This window comes from Betta splendens, chromosome 2 (assembly GCF_900634795.4).
Source record: "Betta splendens chromosome 2, fBetSpl5.4, whole genome shotgun sequence".
NCBI classification, from domain to species: Eukaryota; Metazoa; Chordata; class Actinopteri; order Anabantiformes; family Osphronemidae; genus Betta; species Betta splendens.
The window spans coordinates 7,019,768-7,036,579 of NC_040882.2; the positions used below are offsets into that span (position 1 = coordinate 7,019,768).

Below are 16,812 nucleotides of genomic sequence, written 5' to 3' on the forward strand. Positions count from 1 at the left end.
ATAGAGAAGATGTGAAGGGTGATAGGATCACTGGGGGCTGTAACTCCCAAACTGGGAGAGTGGCTCCAGCAGATCCCAGGGCATCTGAGATCGCTGTCCCGAAGAGTGCAGTCCTAGGAACAGCTAAGATACTGTGCAGGACCCTCAAGCTCCCAGGCCTCTGGTAGAGGACCCGAGCTTGGAGGAGTAAGACCTATATGCATATTAATGTTAATACCTTAATCTGACCAACAGGTAGTTTTGAAGTATCTAGCATGATCCAGGCAGCAGACGTACTATATGCTTTGTGCTCAGTATAAGCGTACGGTATTTGTTAGAAGCGTTTGATACGTTAAATGAGCATATTAGCAGCGGAGTCAGGCTGGATAAATAAATGTGCCCCACAGGCAGGAAAACTGATGTCACATTTTGGATGGATGATTGTCATATATAATGCTTTGCTCGCTGGACAAATGACTAACTCCGTTGGTTATTTTTAAACTGGCTGTCTCAACAGTACATTTTAAACTGAGGAGCTAAACAGCAAATTAGAGCACAGACGGTTATGAGAGTTATTAAATTGTTCTATGATCCTCCAACCGAAGCCATACTGATCGACCAAGAGGTGACACTGTCACGTTAGCAATAAAAAGGAGATGTACAGCTCCAGCTAAAAGCTGCAACCACAATCTGTATTATAACTGAGCTTTACTTTAAAGATTTAAAAAGTAAACAAAAAATGTGACGACAGCATCAGAGCTAAACATTTCACTAACTGTGACTGTAATGACTTTGTCAGAACCAAAAATATTTTCTGTCACAATTGTATAAACGTATAACCTGAAGCTGAGGTGTCGAGGAGTTCTGCAGCACGAGCAGCATGTAGGGAGCAAATCTATTAGAAAACAGTAAAGAAAAAATCTATTTAAGCTCATGTGATCCATTTTAAAGGTGCCAAGATTGGCAGTAAACATTAAAAAAAAAGTAAACACCTTAGAATTAGCTCAAGACGTCTCTGCTGAAAAAATAATCTGAAAGGCATACTCTAATTTCTATTAGTATTTTGAAAAAACAACTTTAGAATGATTTATAAATTCCAAATTTAAATAATTTTTAATAGTCTTTTCATATGCATTTTGGCTGACGCCAGTGAATCGGTGGGCAACTGTCATTGATTAATTTATCATCTTTCATGTCAAAATTGTTAGCAATTATGGTCAGCAATTAAAAATATGACCCAATATGCTTTTGTTCTTCTTGGCATTTTACTGAATGTCACACTGCCAGCTCCGACCTCTGGGTTCACTGCTGAAGGCTTCACGTCGAGGTGGTATTTCAGGCTCATAGACTGTACGTTGTTACACATGACGCCACACTCTGCATGTAATAAAACCAGTACAAAGCCAATAAAATTGCACTACCTGCAAAGTTTATAAAATATCCACCTGTAAGTGGATCTGCGGTAGTAAAACATGTTAGGAACAAATGAAAGAATTTGCCAGATGACCAAACAGTACCTGAATGAATTTAGGCAATCCAATAGCTCTGTGTGTATTTAACTGACACTAATCTGTGTCATCGGTACCATTTGTGCTTGATATACTGAGTAATCTAAGTTGTATTAAGCTTTATTCAATGTATAAAATGTCTGTCTCTGTTCTTAGCCTTGGTAAAGAAATGATTCTGAGACATCTTATAAATCATAAAAAGCTCTTTTATGTCCTAGGAGAAAAAAAAGTTCCCTAATCTGCTAGAAAATGCACTGCATACATTGCCCATGTGGGATCAAACATAGCGACACAATGGCCAATCAAGTCTTAAGTGGTACCTATATAAAAACATGGCACAGTTCCTCTGTGAATAATATTAAAACGCTGAGTTGTGACACAGCTGTCATGGTGCCACAAATAGCAGGCCAACACCTCCACATAGGTGAAAATGATCTGCTTTGACACGTCAGTCAGGCGATAGCGAAAACTTTGCACGAACATCTAATTATTTTGTCTGTGCCAGTGTCCAGCAGCTGCAGTAAGAAAATGGCATGCAAACATCCGGCAGCATCTTCTTATACTGGAAAAAACCCGATGTAATTTCTGAACAATTGTAAGGAACTTTGTTGGTTTTCTAATCACAGCAGCTGATGTGGGATTTACTCGAAACAAATGACAGTGTGATGTATTTTAATGGTTCTGGACAACAATGGAGCTCGATGGCACAGGGGAACAACCTGTATTAGGATTTGAATGTCTAAACAATACTAAGCAGGCTACAATTATTGATTTCGTGCTGGCTTAGTCTTTCCATTTTTCTTAGGATTTCATTGCACTGAAAAAAAAAAGACTCTAATTACCTTTCCTCCAGATCACAATTTAGTAGAAAAAGGACAGATAGTAATTGGTTGCCCTGCTAATAAGCATTGATTAGACAGAATAGGAGACGCGCCACGGCTGGTTTTCTTATTTCCACGCTGGCATTTAAAAAGTAGAAAATTATTATTAGAAAATCAAACCTTGATAACCACTTAATCTACAGGTAGAATGTCACAACACTTGCATGACATCAACATCATCGCAGCAAGTGAGATTTATTTTAAGACAAAAAAGCAAAGAACATCCCAATTTGGTGTAGTTGAACAGTAGTTCAAGTACTTTTAAGTAAATAAAAATTAAACTAATAAAACATAATTTCAAAACAAACCACAGATCACACTTTATTCAAGGCCCTGACTAGTGTTGCATGTTTCTTTGGTGGTTTAAGTGATATCAGCAGAGGATCACAGTCTTCCCCTTAGTTTAATGTGATGCATCTGTTTCATAAACAGTGCAGATGACACTAATAATGTCTGCTACACACTGGCATGCTCAAAACCGGAGCGGTAAAAATCAAGATGCCGCCCACTCGCTGGCTCAAGCGTAGATGACAATAACATAGAGTCGTTGTCAAACTGTGTCCGTCGTTGTCAGTTAATTTACAGGCTGTGTTATCTGACTCTCCCAGCACCGGCTACAAAAGCCCAGCTACTTTTCTTTGACTTCAATGCCGCTAATGCTGTTTAATCACTTAGCCATTCTTCACAGTATGTCCTAAATTACTATCAGCTTCATTTGACATTGCATCATCCCAGCTCGTGCCCATTACCATCAGAGAAAATGAGGAAAGATAATGTGTTTTGTTCAAAGGAAGATGAGAAGCTTCCTGGAGTTCAATTGCCGACTACGTTATAGCACTGGAGACAGCCACAGTGTGTGTGCGTGTGTGTGTGATCAATATGGCTCATGAATCTAATACACCCTGCGGATTTGACCTGGTTTTTCCATGTGCCAGCCACACACACGCACACATACAAAATTCAGTGGGAGCGACCGGCTAAACGGAGGTCTCGGGACACATAATAAATTGGACTCAAGTGGGAGGAAAAGTGCAATGTACTGTGAATGTAGAGCTTTGGACTAGGCCACGCTTCCTGTTTTCCCTCTGACAAGACAGAGCCGGACAGAGTGAGAGATAAAAGAGTTGTGACTTTGCACTAATTCCTGTCCTGTCGAGCCCGGAGGCACCCAGGAAACTCACAATCCACTGACCAGTGAGTGTCCATTGGCCCTGACAGGGTGAAACCAATCAGTGCTTCCACAGAGGACAATAACTTGAGTATACCCAGTCTTGTCCCGCTGACCTACTATAGAGTCAAGAAGCTCTTTCACGGACAACTATTAAATACTGTACAGTACAGGTTTCTATGTGTTTCCAATTTTGTAACTCTAATTTTCAGCACAAAACCACATGAAATTATTTTCCCCTTAGAAGAAGTAAACATTTGCATAGCTACCCAAAGTCATCAAAACATTAAGTAAATCTATTCATCATTATTTATTGTTTCATCCCATCAATGTCAGCCTTTTTGTGTAACTATAACTTTTTTGGACACTGTCACAGTATTAAATTCCTGAACATCTGACGACTGCTACTGCTTCAAATCTAATCCAAATCCCCAAAAAAGAACTTGCACATAGCGCTGACAGTTAAAAGAACAAATTTGCTATTATTTCTGGAAATAATGTTGCCAGGCAACCACCTCAACATCTGGAAATCTGTGTTCAGAAGACAGAAAGCTTTCATTACTTTGCCTGGCAGAGTTAATATTTGCAAAGCGATACATTTAGGATGTCTTGAGTGAGAATGTTCCAGCAGAAAAGTAAATAACATGTGTGGGCCTATTGACGGCATCTGAACAGGCCCTTTGAATTATAAACATAAAAGCTTCCATCGATTTTGTCTACAACACTTCACTCAAGGCCAACTGCAACCACGGCTTATGCTTTTAGTTGTCTGGTCTCATTACTGATTATCAAGCCTTTAGTTTAGGCTTTTCATATCTTTTCTGGCATCTGATCAGGCCTTATATAACAGAATATGCATCAATTTATGTTCTAGGCTTTTTCTGCAAACTGTCCTGGGAAATTCCATTTGGGCACAAAGAAACCAGTTACTAAATAAAGAATAAACTGGAAGAAAACAGCACTGTGAGCAGCGTCCCCTCTCCTTACAGAGAGACAAATAGATAGCAAAAAGCTTTCATAGAAGAATTTCTATAGCTTCTAGGGTTTTCAAGCTCACTGATTTGAGCTGGGGATCATCGGCGCTGAGCCCCAGCATGAACAAAAGCATCCACACCTGTCTTTCCTGGCACCATCGGCCACAGTTACAGCTGGGGTAGAGCACATGACCTCCAAATACAGCATGAGAAATGGCAGCGCTCATATAGGACGATGCTAATGTTGGACAACAGACTAATCTGTCGGCGTGTGTGCAGGTGAGCAGCGGGCGAGAGAGAGGTTGCTTTAACTCACCATATCGATGGATGACACGGGCCCGATACTGTTGACATATATGCCCACATCGATGACAGTCGGTTTCACTGCAAGAGCCAGAAGGAAGAAGAGTGAGTGACGGCAGCTGCACATGTTGTCGGTTGGATGTGTGAGATTTATACGCACAATCATTCAATTTCGTTCTTTAGCCTGCAGAAATTAGCCTTGGAGCCTGTAGCGTGTCAACGGACAAAAATAAAATCAATACTGAAAATAAAAACAACGGTTATCATCATTCACAGTGTCACCTTTGCAGGTACATTTGATCCAAAACGGAATCACCACTGTGCTTCCTGGAACTGTTACCATGGCAATTAACTGCATTTCCATGCAGTATGCAGGATCCTGGCTAATTTAGCTTGGCGTAATCTAAGTTGGTGCAGGAAAGCAAAAGAGAGAATATTGGGAATGTGGAAGGGTAAATAACCTAAATGCAGCAACCGGGGTTTTTATTTCATATAAAAGCTGGTAAAATGTGGGTGGGGGGGGGGAACAAGAGAACGTTTGATGTTGGTGAAAACATTTCACCAAATATTTACTTTATGATGTTAAAGCACCATCCTGCCACACACACACACGCACACGCACGCGCACGCGCACGCACACGCACACGCACACACAGCAGATGCCTCACAACCCAATTTTCTCCCATTGAGTGCTATTGAAAACAACAACTGCCGAAGCCCTTTCAGACAATAGCGTAAATGCAGGTTGAGCTGTTTTGGCAGCAACGCACATTATGAGGTTAAGCACAGAGCCTTTGTGAGAGCTCTCGTGCGTCTGCCCTTATGAGACGCTGCAATAGCAGGGTTGCATTATTTTTCCAGACAATCGCATCGGATGCCTCGTTGGCAGCCTCGCTGGGGAAAACGGGCTTGGCTTCAAGTGAGCAACGGCAAAGCGCCGTTTACTGTCGTCTCGGGCGCCAAAGGTGACACGTTCTGCCAAGTGATGTGCTGTCAGAAATGTGTGGAAGGTGTCTTTGTGAAAGACGATTTTGCACATCCACCTACAGCAATCACAAACAAGAGCAAGGAAATGAAGGTTTCTTAAAAAGTAATGTTAGTGTTTTTACTTTTGTTGTATTGTAAATTGCATCTCCAGGCTACTCCTGTACACAACACAAAATGCATGACATTTGTATGTAATCTAATGTTCGTGATGTTGGAGGGGGGGGGGGGGGGGGGTACATAATTAATCAATGACCCAACATTAATTTGACTTGTTCTTCATGGTTTATTGAATATTGCCTTTATTGTTAAACCGTCAGTATCTTCTGTCAAGTGACTCTGAGTGCGCTACGATGTTGATGAGTAACATAATTAGTGCTGCGTGTCTGTGTGCTGTGTGGTCATAGGCACACTATGTCCCCAGGAACCTGCTGTGCCGGGCCACTGATGCACACAGTTCTGGTTGGTGAAGGCCTGCTGGGAGGCGTTGATTCACTTCCAACAGCATATTCTGCTCCACCAACTGGACAATGAGGGGCAACAATACACTTGCTCTTCTAAAATTAGGGTTTTTTTGTCTGTGATTCAGCTCATACTATGACTTCTCCCTGAAACATCCGAACAACTAGATGAATGATTGCACTCGTCAATACTGAGCATCCCCAGAGGATGACTTTAATGATCTTTTTCTATGACAACTTTAAGTACTGACTGGACCACAGAAACATGAACGGTGGTGCACTTGACCAATGTTTTTACAAACATTTGAGGAAAACTAAACGATGAGTCAAACTAAACTATTTCCTTTGCTGGCAACAAAATCACACTCTTATATAAACTAAAGGCTTGCTACACTGATACTGCTAGCAACAGCACAGCAGCATCATATAGTACCACAGACCACATTAAGGTTTCCCGCAACTGCTGACTCGGAGGCTGGAATCAGACGTTAGCTCCAGCCTTGTCCACAAAACCTGATCCCATTCAGTCTACAGAGAAGTCACAATGTTTCCTGACAGTTACATTATTATCATACGGCATTATTAATATTTTGCATGTGTCAGCGTTTGCGTTGTAATAGAAGGACAGGACACTGTTATTACACACACAAACAACTTAAAACATCCTATTTAGGCTGCTGATGATTTGATGATGATTGTTTATTATATTCACATAAACGCAAATTTTCTGATTGCTACTTTTATTGGCTACAAACACTTTTCTGCACAGTAGTTTGGGTTATTTTTATTTTGAGCCGTTCTGTTAATCAATAAGAATAAGGAAGTACCAACACAAAAGGAGGTGAGCGGACTAATACAGTGGCACCTACCAGCTGATACACACTGCAATTAAAAGCTGTGTTTTATCACAGTACTCCTTTGGCCTAAGGCTTTCCTAGACAATTGTACAACAATTGTGGTTATAATATAACATGACTATTACGCTAAAAAGGCAGATTAAACACCAGGAATCAAAATCTGATCACTGATGTGTTCATGCGTGTGTAAAAATTATAGACAAGTGGAATGTATTTCAGCATGCATCCTCGTCTTTTCTTGACTGCCTCAGAGATAAAGAAGATTCAGCTATCTGAGGAATGTAGACCAGTTCACCTCCTATGCATGTCACTGGACTACAGGGGTGAGGCGCCTGGTGAAAACCTGGCTGAGAGAGAGACAGACAGAGCTTCCTCCCGCAAGTCATATTTGTAGAAGAAATTGGAAACTGAAAGAGCACGAAACAGGAAGCGTGAGGTGAGAAGTGGATCTGTTACAGCTAAGCAGATCTGCAGCATTTGAAAACTGGGACAACCTGAAGGGAAGATTTACAGCACGGAGGATAAATAAGGTGCAGAATGACTCTGAATCTGTGTAAGTTTCACAAAGCACAGGTAGATTTCTGCTGGAACTGGACCTGACATCTCTTAATATTACCGTTGATGCATATGCAGTCATGATGCTATGATGATAATAATGACGATGATGATGATATTAACAAATATGGAAGGTACACAGACAATTCTTTGCATCCAACCATCTACTAACTCAGTTTTCTACTTTTTACTAAAAGCAGAGAAATCACAGATGCCAATATCAATTTGTATTATCTTCCTTATCGTCGTCATGCTCTTCTTGATTTCTAGAAAAACATGACAGGCCCCATCTGTATTACCGGAATACCCTGTGGGCCCTTGATTAAGAGGAAAGAGCTTTTATTCCTGCTTGGTCTGGCTAGCATGACAAACGCATTACGCATTGTCGGCCCCAGCAACACACACATATACAGTATACATGTGTGTATGCAGATGCACACATCCCAGCTGACCATCCAAATCCCATATGCTCAGTGTCCAGGAAGCGCCACGCTAAGAGCACATGCAGGCCTCAGTGGGCTGTCAGATGTTATCCCGAGGGTTAAGGTCACATCTTCAGTCTCAATTTCAAAATAAATGGGTTGTAAAGTAATTAATCACATCCTGTTCGCTAAAAGTCATCTACAGTATTTTGGGACTTAAGGCCGTACGCCTGAAGTGATTCCATCACACCAACAATGGTAAACAACTGTTCACTCTTACATTTAATCACACCGCTTTTAAAACATCCTGTAAACATTTGACCGACGGAGGCAGCGTTCAATTTGTGTGTGAAAACCACAATGCATTATTCATCCTCTGTCACCTGCTCTCTAGTTGGCTAGTTCACATTTATTCAATGAATAAAATAAATCTGGGGCTGAAATGATTCCTTGAGTAACAGGAGTAATTCAATTGGTAAAAATGCTTTATTCAAGTAATTAGTTCAAATAGCCTCAAAGGTTTATTTAAACCACATATGTAAAGTATATACAGTACACGCCACTGTTTCTCAAATTATCATTATTATTATAGCTGTTGAACAGCATGCTGCAATGACAGAATATAGCAACGGTGGAAGAGAAGAAACTACAGGACACGTTCAGCCAGTGCAGTTACTGTAGAACCAACCTAGTCTACTGCAACAAGCATTAAGTCAAAGCCTCAGGATCTAGGCTGAAAGCCTCCAGACCAAAGTTTGAAAAATAAATATAAGTTCTGTCTTGTCTGAAGGTAATGTTTTACAACTCAACAGCTTTATTATCTGCTACAATGGTTGAAGTATTTATATTTTGAAAATGTAAAATAAAAAAAATGTAATGTAAAATGTAAAAATGTATTTTTTTATATATTCTATAGTCTATTCACACTGTACACATCGGACTTCCAATATAACTCTGAATCCTGCCATGTGCAAAATTTTGCTGATGACACAGCTATCATCGGCTGCATGAGTGGTAGGAAGAAGGACGAAGGGTACACAAAGCTGATTCAGGACTTTAATGGCTTGGTGTAACCTCAACCACCTGCACCTAAATTCCACCAAAACCACGGAGATGATGGTGGATTTCAAGAGACACAGGCCTGTAACCATCAACGATGACCGTGTGGAGATGGTCAAATCATACAGGGAGAATACCTGGGTGTACAGCTGGATGGGAAACTAACTAACTAACTAACTGGACAACTAACACAGGCACTGTAAAAAAAGAACACAGTTCTGGGAGTGTGCGGTGTAGCGCTGTGCACGCTGCTGGAATAGGCAAAGGTGAGAAGTTTCTTCCTAAGTGGGAGCTGTTGCAGTCAGATACATAAGAGATTAGGTCTCACTGTCCTGCAAAATGCATTTACCTCAGCATGGGTGCTGAATAAAAGACATGCATTAGCTATTGTTTCGATTTAGAAGTGTCCACTTGTTTCAATTGAATGCTAACATTATATATAAACAATCTAAGATTATTATCTTCTATGCAGTGGTGTGAAGGACTCCTCTCGACTGGATAAGCTGCATCCACTGCACTACATAATCGCCAGCGAGAAGAGTATCTTCAGTAACAGAGTAACAAAGTATCTATCTATCTATGCTTAAAAATAGAGATTAATAGATAAGATAACAGATAATGTATTAGTTGTGAAATTATTCCACCCATTAATGGAGGGAATGATCAATAGAATACAACACTGCTAAAATAATCAATAGCTGCAACGTAGCATTTATTAATACAGATCTAAGGCTAACTAACAAATGCCTTTCAAGTGTTCCAAAAATTTATTAAACTAACAACATAAACAGATGGCGCAGACTGCACCCATATGCCATAGAGCTGAGACAGCAGTATTAAAACAAAGTGGCAAAGAGATGTATAAATCAGGTTAAGAGGTACACCTTGGATTAGTCTGAGAAATTGGCAGGGGCATGGGCCTCCAGAGCCCCGCCTCCAACACATGCCTGGTGTACAGTAACAAGCACCGATGCTGTCAGCTCGAATAACATTGTAACGTCTCACTTCACCCAGGTTCCCTGTCCTGCCTGCTGCCTGCTGCACTGTACTGTATGTGTGTGTGTGTGTCAAGGAGCTGAGCCCCACACTCAGTGGTGAGGGGAGGGAGAGGACGCGCTGCATCGTTAAAAACAATGCAAAGTGCAGACATTCTAGGCTTGTGTCTAACTACTATGCAACACAAAAACATCTTCTGAAAAGCATGTTGTGGGATGAGGAAATTTCAGTTTCAGTGGCTGTAACTTTGCCTGTGAATTTGCAACTGTCCTTTATTGCTGTCACACTTTGCCTCCACACTCCAGAAAAATAGCAATGATGAAAAAAAAAACCAACAGAACTGTATTACAGTTGCAGGTATCTAAAGCTAAAACTGAAGTCTTTACCGCCCTCTTCTCTCTTGGTACAGTAAATATTAGCTTTAGTGTTGTAAAACAATATTTCAGTAAACTGTTTTGACACCAACAAAACAACCATATGAAATTCACAAAAAAACTGCTAAAGGATACCAAGCTTAATGGTACTAGCATGCTACTTTAGCTTTTTGCTGACGTTTGAGTCAAGATTTGGAATCATCAAAAATACAATATTTCCGGATTCTGTGGAAATTCAGAGACCAGAGAACATCCCACCTGTGACAGTCCCCCTATATACAGTAAGCACTACAAACAGTGTTGACCCATCACTGACTTTGACACGACTGTGTTTCATTCACTCCTGCTGTATTCCTGCTCCAGCCTTTGTGGCTGCAGGCCCATTTTAGTGTTTCAGTGTTGTAATTATAAATCACATTTGTCAAAACAGAACTTGTAAATAGGGGCTGACAACAGCAGTATATGTGTCAGCGCTCTGGTACCAGCCCCCTAGTGGTAATCACATCTTGTTAATAGGCTCCTAAAACTCCATTTTTGCAGTGCACATTGACTGATGTATAAACTTAGCAGTGAGTCAGCTCATTTGGTTTTATACTTGTGTTTTAAATTGAGAAAAATCAATATTCTTAGATTGTTTATATATAATGTTAGCATTCAAGTGAAACAAGTGGAAACTTCTAAATCGAAACAGGTAATTCATGTATTTTATTTAGCACCAATGCTAAGGTGTTTTAAAGACATAAACATAAACAGAACAGTGGGACATAATCCCTGTGTGTCTCAGCTTTGCCTATTCCAGCAGCGCGCATGGCGCAACACCGCACACTGACAGAACTACAGTTCACACACATGTACGAATGCGCACACACGCTGATCAACAAAACCTGGTTTAAATATAAATGTTAATGTTATGTATGTTCATAAAACTGATTCATTGATTTTGTTAAATAATTTGTGTATTTACCTAAAATATGAATAAACTGTCATGGCCTAGCTGAACACAGGTTCCTCATCACACTCGCTGAACTTGGTTTAATTTTCTTGATATACAGTACAAGTTTATTAACATCAAATATCAAATATTCTAAATGCTTAAAAAGCGGCAAATTGTTGATGGCTCAAGTGAAAAATTAAGATGAAATGTTTAAATAGTGTCTCTAGCAAACAGGGCGGTGTTGAGAAGTTTTTCTTTAAGTGTCTATACTATGTTATAAATATTAAATATTGAAATGGCCATAAAGACTCAATGACTCATACTGTACTGCATAATGTATAAAAATTAGTATAGCTGTGAATTTAATGAGATGAACTTTGGCTTCCAGGGTACTGTTGAGTCATCTAGCATTGTGGCAGGTTTCCTTAGATGAAATAACAAGCTTTAAACATCAGACAACTGTTCTGCAGCAAATCATGTGAAAGCCAAAATAAACAACGCATTAGTACGATTCAAGCCTAGATACAAACCACACAAGATCTGAACTAGTGTAATCTCCCCAGATAATATTAGCATGAATTCATTTCTTTAGTTCCTCCCAGTGACTTTTATCTCTTCCAATGAGGCCATTTCTGCCTCCAGGTAATGTTTAAATAACTACCACCGCCTACTGCATGTGGCCAACAGCAGCCACCTCCCAAGCAGAAGGATCTAGTCTGAAAGTTATTTGACCCACATCTGTACATTTCAAGGAGCTGCAGTGAGCCATCTGCACCGCTTAGAGGGACATCAGCTGTAATCCCCCAACTACTGGGAACTTGTGGTCCTTCAAACACAAGTGATGTTTACTGCAGATCTCTGAAAAAAGAAAAAAAAAAACAAAAAAAACGCTGTGTGACTTGACAGCCTTTCATCTGATACTGTAGGTTTAAGTCTATATCTAACTAAGACTATGTTTTACAGTTACTAAAACTCCGGTTTTACAACTATATTCCCTGTGAATCTAAGCTGCTTTCAATAGCAATGGTCAACATTCCCAACAAAAAAAAAACACTGCAGAATAATCAGGCCTCTGTAAAACTGGAGTTTCGACTTTTTTACGATTGCTCGTTCTACTACTAGATAAAGAGAGTCTCAAATCAATCATCTCATATTCAGGACTATCACTGTTTGGATCTGAAAAGGTAGTGAACGGCGGGCTTTTAGACATTCCCCACTCTGCCGCCTGCTTTGTATCAAGTGCTCCAATTAAAACTCACCGCTGCAGTTTGTATTCACTGGTGAAATAGGCCTCACTTCACTCTTTTGTACAGACTCAGTAGTTTCTGTACATTTTGGAGAACCCCTTCATATTGAGGTTCACTGCTCAACGTGCAGATTACTAGTCGTAGTCCTCATTCCAATAGATTAGTCAACCTCCACATTCCAAAAGCCTGTCCTGTACATACGTCCCATGGTCACTCCGCCTATCAGTTTTGTGCAGCAAATCACTGAAATAATTTGCAACTAACCCTTAAGCTCAGCTCTTTTACTTCGCGTTCTTCTTTGTTGTTGTGAAAAATGTTGAATATAGCGAGTTACAGATATGCTTCCAATTCATGCTGACTTGGGGATTGCGAGCGAGGGTGAGCAACATCCAGTGAACAGCAGGTGATCTGGCCTGCAAGCTGCATTAAAGGAATTTAAAAGTAGAGTATTGCTGACACACATTAGCTCAACAAATTGCCTATGCACAAGCAAATATTGACTATGTAGCGCACAGCTTCACCACATGACCCTTCAGATATTTCATTAGACCAAGCTATAATAAAGATAAATACATTTAGTTCAAGTCTTCCGACAGAGATTAAAGATGTCACTTGTGTCAAGGAATTGGTAAAACTCATATATGCCATTATGAATGCCTGATAAGTTTCAATTTTACAAATTCCCATCAGACAGATACAGTACTGGCCGGCTAAGTAGGTGTTCATGCAGTACAGGGTTTGTGTATTCGTGGTTTGTATACGTAGGTGTGCAGGGCAGCTGAGTGAGCACATACTGTACTAGACTGTATCCTTTATGAAGCATTGTACAGTAGATCATGGGAGTAAGGCATTTCTCTTCCCTTAGAGGTTTAATGAGAACAAGGCTTTGGGAAAGGTCTCACTCCTTATGAATTGCCACGAGGCAATCACACGGCTCACACCAAGCAATCACTCAGTGGAACAGGAGGAGGCAGGTGATGCTTCCTGCACACAAACGCACACTATTATATATGCAGTGAGGAGGGTCTTGAGTCTTATTTATTCATTTCATAATATTTTATGTATTTATTTAATTTTGGACATATATATTAATATATATTCTGAAAACTATTTTCTAATGAACTCTTTATTATCACCTTCAGATTCACTGCAATGACAGTGATGCTACCACAGAAACTGAAGTGCACACACTCCAGAACACTTGAACACAAATGGATGCAAATATTACGCTTTTTGGTTTGGTTTGGTTCAATCCCAGGACACTGGGTGAGGAATCACAACAGAATATATTTATAATAAGGCTAGTATGGCTTGGACAGCTGCAATGGCAGGTCTTTTTAATTTAGGGTGGGAGTGGGTGGACAGAATGGTACAGTACATGTCTTAGTCTCACAGACCCCACTATATTATTTAACTGACACAGGACTGGAAGAAAACTTGAGCTCTTGATGACCAGTACTGCGACTTTTCCATAAGTGGCTTGTCACTTCAACACAAGAGAGAGGGGGGAAAAAATATATACGCCCGTCACAGCTGGAGAAATTCTGGAGATTTAATTAGATTTTGTGTCCATCAGGAAAACAATGAATTATGCATTATTTTAGTCCCTTGGTGCAATCACAACAATGGAAACTGCCTGACACCAAACAAGCTAATGTGAGGGGTTAGTGTTTAGCAAGAAAAGACTTTGCACAGTGCAATAAGAACCAAATAATAAGTGTACTGTATGTTAACTACAACATTATCGAAGATCTTGAATAAACGAGAGAAAAATGTGAAGGACGCAGGCTCATTTTTTAATTGACACACAATTAGATCAATATAATACAGTAAGAACACAACCCACACAAACTCCCCCCTCCCCAAAACATCTCCACTCGATATCGGACAATGTACTGTACTATACCTCAGGCTTAACAAATTTCAACACATTTTCATTTCTTTTATGGTTGCTTTTGTCTACAAAATGACAATTCGGTGTTCTACATGAGAAGCATGTGGGATTAATAAATAAATTATACTAAACAGCAGATGCACATGTTAAAGTCACAGGCAATAAACTGTAAACAGAGCTACATTTCAAACATGAATCTGATAAAGATGCTAAACAACGCAACTTAACTGCTTATCGTATATGATTAGCTAGAAAAAAAGTTTATCCACTTAGGATAAAAGACAAAATAAAATGTTGTGAGGGTGTTTGTCACTGTACTAGTGACATTTCCAATGAATGGTATCAAAGCATAATGGAATTCAGTTACAAGAAATCAAACATTTATTGGCATTTTCACATCATTTCAAAGGCTGCGTTTTTTCTATTGACTTTTTTAAATTAGATATTTTGCTTTTCCACCTTAACCAAGCGTAGGCATGATTGTTTTTTATTATTAGCAATTGTGACATTTCCAATGTGATTTGTTATTAATTAAACACTGTATAAAAGCAGAACTGTCTGCTTACTAATAGTTACTTCAGACGGTTCAACAGGTTCAAATTTTAATGTGGTATAGACCAACTATTAGCTGTAGCTGTTTATGATTCAGAAGACAAACATCTACTTTTTTTCCTCAGTTACAGCATATATTATTTTTATCCAAAGCATTTAACATTTAAAAACTCAATTACACATAATTAAAATTAGCTATCAACATAGAAGCTTCACTCTAGTAAAGCGTTCCCTCTCATCTATACTTCAATGCAACAACACTAAGCAACCAGGCTTACCTGGAAATTCAAACTGCAGAGATCCGAGCTCTCGCCAGTATCCTTTTTATGCATTTTAAAGTCTATTCAACCTCCCAAAAACCCCGGCTTAGCACCGGTGCCTCGGCTGGAGTGGAGCCGACATGGGAGACACAGATGGAAATCGATTAAAGAGTTAGAGCTCACAGAGATGGGAAATGTGTCAGCCATGATCCAGCCCCAGCTCGGTCTTATTACCACCCATTGCACTTCACTTTGGTATCAGCCCCCTACTTTTAAACGCTACAAGATTCCTTTGTTGTTCTCATTAACTCAGGAAGGCAGAAGAAATGAAAGCTGAGAGTTTACAAAGCCCCACAACCTCTCGCTGGAGATGAATAAACATTTTGAGAGAAGCTAAATTTATGATCAAGGTCTGCTCTGTTTAGTGTGTGTGTGTGTGTGTGTGTGTGTGTGTGTGTGTGTGTGTGTGTGTGTGTGTGTGTGTGTGTGTGTGTGTGTGTGTGAGATTACAAAGGAACCGCAATAAAAAGTTCTTTTTCTAATTCATATACATAATAAGGTGCTCCAAAATAAGATTAACTTATCTATTTATTATGATGTCATAATGCCCAACAACACATTTAGCTGCCAACATAAAAATGTATAAAGCATTTACCTTCAGTTACTCACAGGGGGGTTAGTGGCTTTCCAACCTTCTAATTAAAAAAAAAAAACAAAAACAAAAAAAACATTGTATGAAATCTGAATAAAAACATTAAATCCTGAGATGTTAACATTCTTCATTTGGTTGTAGTTTGGGGAGTACTTCTAAAAGAAAGGTACTAAATTCTCCTCTGTCTATTTCGTATTAAAATAGCTCTTAAAATTTCCTAAGGGCATCCTCTGAAAAACCTCTTCAGTCAAATGAAGTTATATGAAAGAATTCTGGACCACGTCTATCAAGGACAAAAAGGCTGCAGAGTGTGAAGTAACATGCCATCATTTTATCTGAAAATCTCCAAATGATGTCATCTGAAGACATTTGTAGCTGTAAGCACATACATATGGCAGGAAATTGTTTAATGCCTCTTATTTACATTATGCTTTCCAATCTGGAACGAAGCTTGAATTAGTCAAGTTACCCTTTAGGAAGACACACACCCACACCTCCACATATACACGTCCACACACAGTGGACGAGACATTTGCATCATAGACCTCATAAAAGGTTAACCCCTCTGTAAGCTGGTGTGTTTCCACTCACATCTGCTGTTTCCACGCATGTGCATCTTGTGTGTGTGTTTTTTTGTGTGTGTGTGTGTGTGTGTGTGTGTGTGTGTGTGTGTGTGTGTGTGTGTGTGTGTGTGTGTGTGTGTGTGCACGTGCAACTCTTGCACCCCCTTCCTTCAGGTGATTGTCAGCTCG

At 39.7% G+C, this 16,812-nt stretch overlaps 1 protein-coding gene across 3 annotated transcripts in view; it reads right to left on the reverse strand.

The window, feature by feature from the left end:
- The window catches only part of LOC114867345 (gamma-aminobutyric acid receptor subunit gamma-3-like), a 67,405-nt gene that overhangs the window by 36,507 nt on the left and 14,086 nt on the right, over positions 1-16,812 (reverse strand). For 2 of the 3 annotated variants that reach the window (XM_055504400.1, XM_055504401.1), the window contains one exon: positions 4,827-4,894. In XM_055504400.1, coding sequence (XP_055360375.1) covers positions 4,827-4,894 — 68 coding nt within the window. Of the gene's footprint in view, positions 1-4,826; positions 4,895-15,426; positions 16,617-16,812 lie in introns of those variants that run through there. The other variant, XM_055504402.1, reaches the window with a different exon arrangement.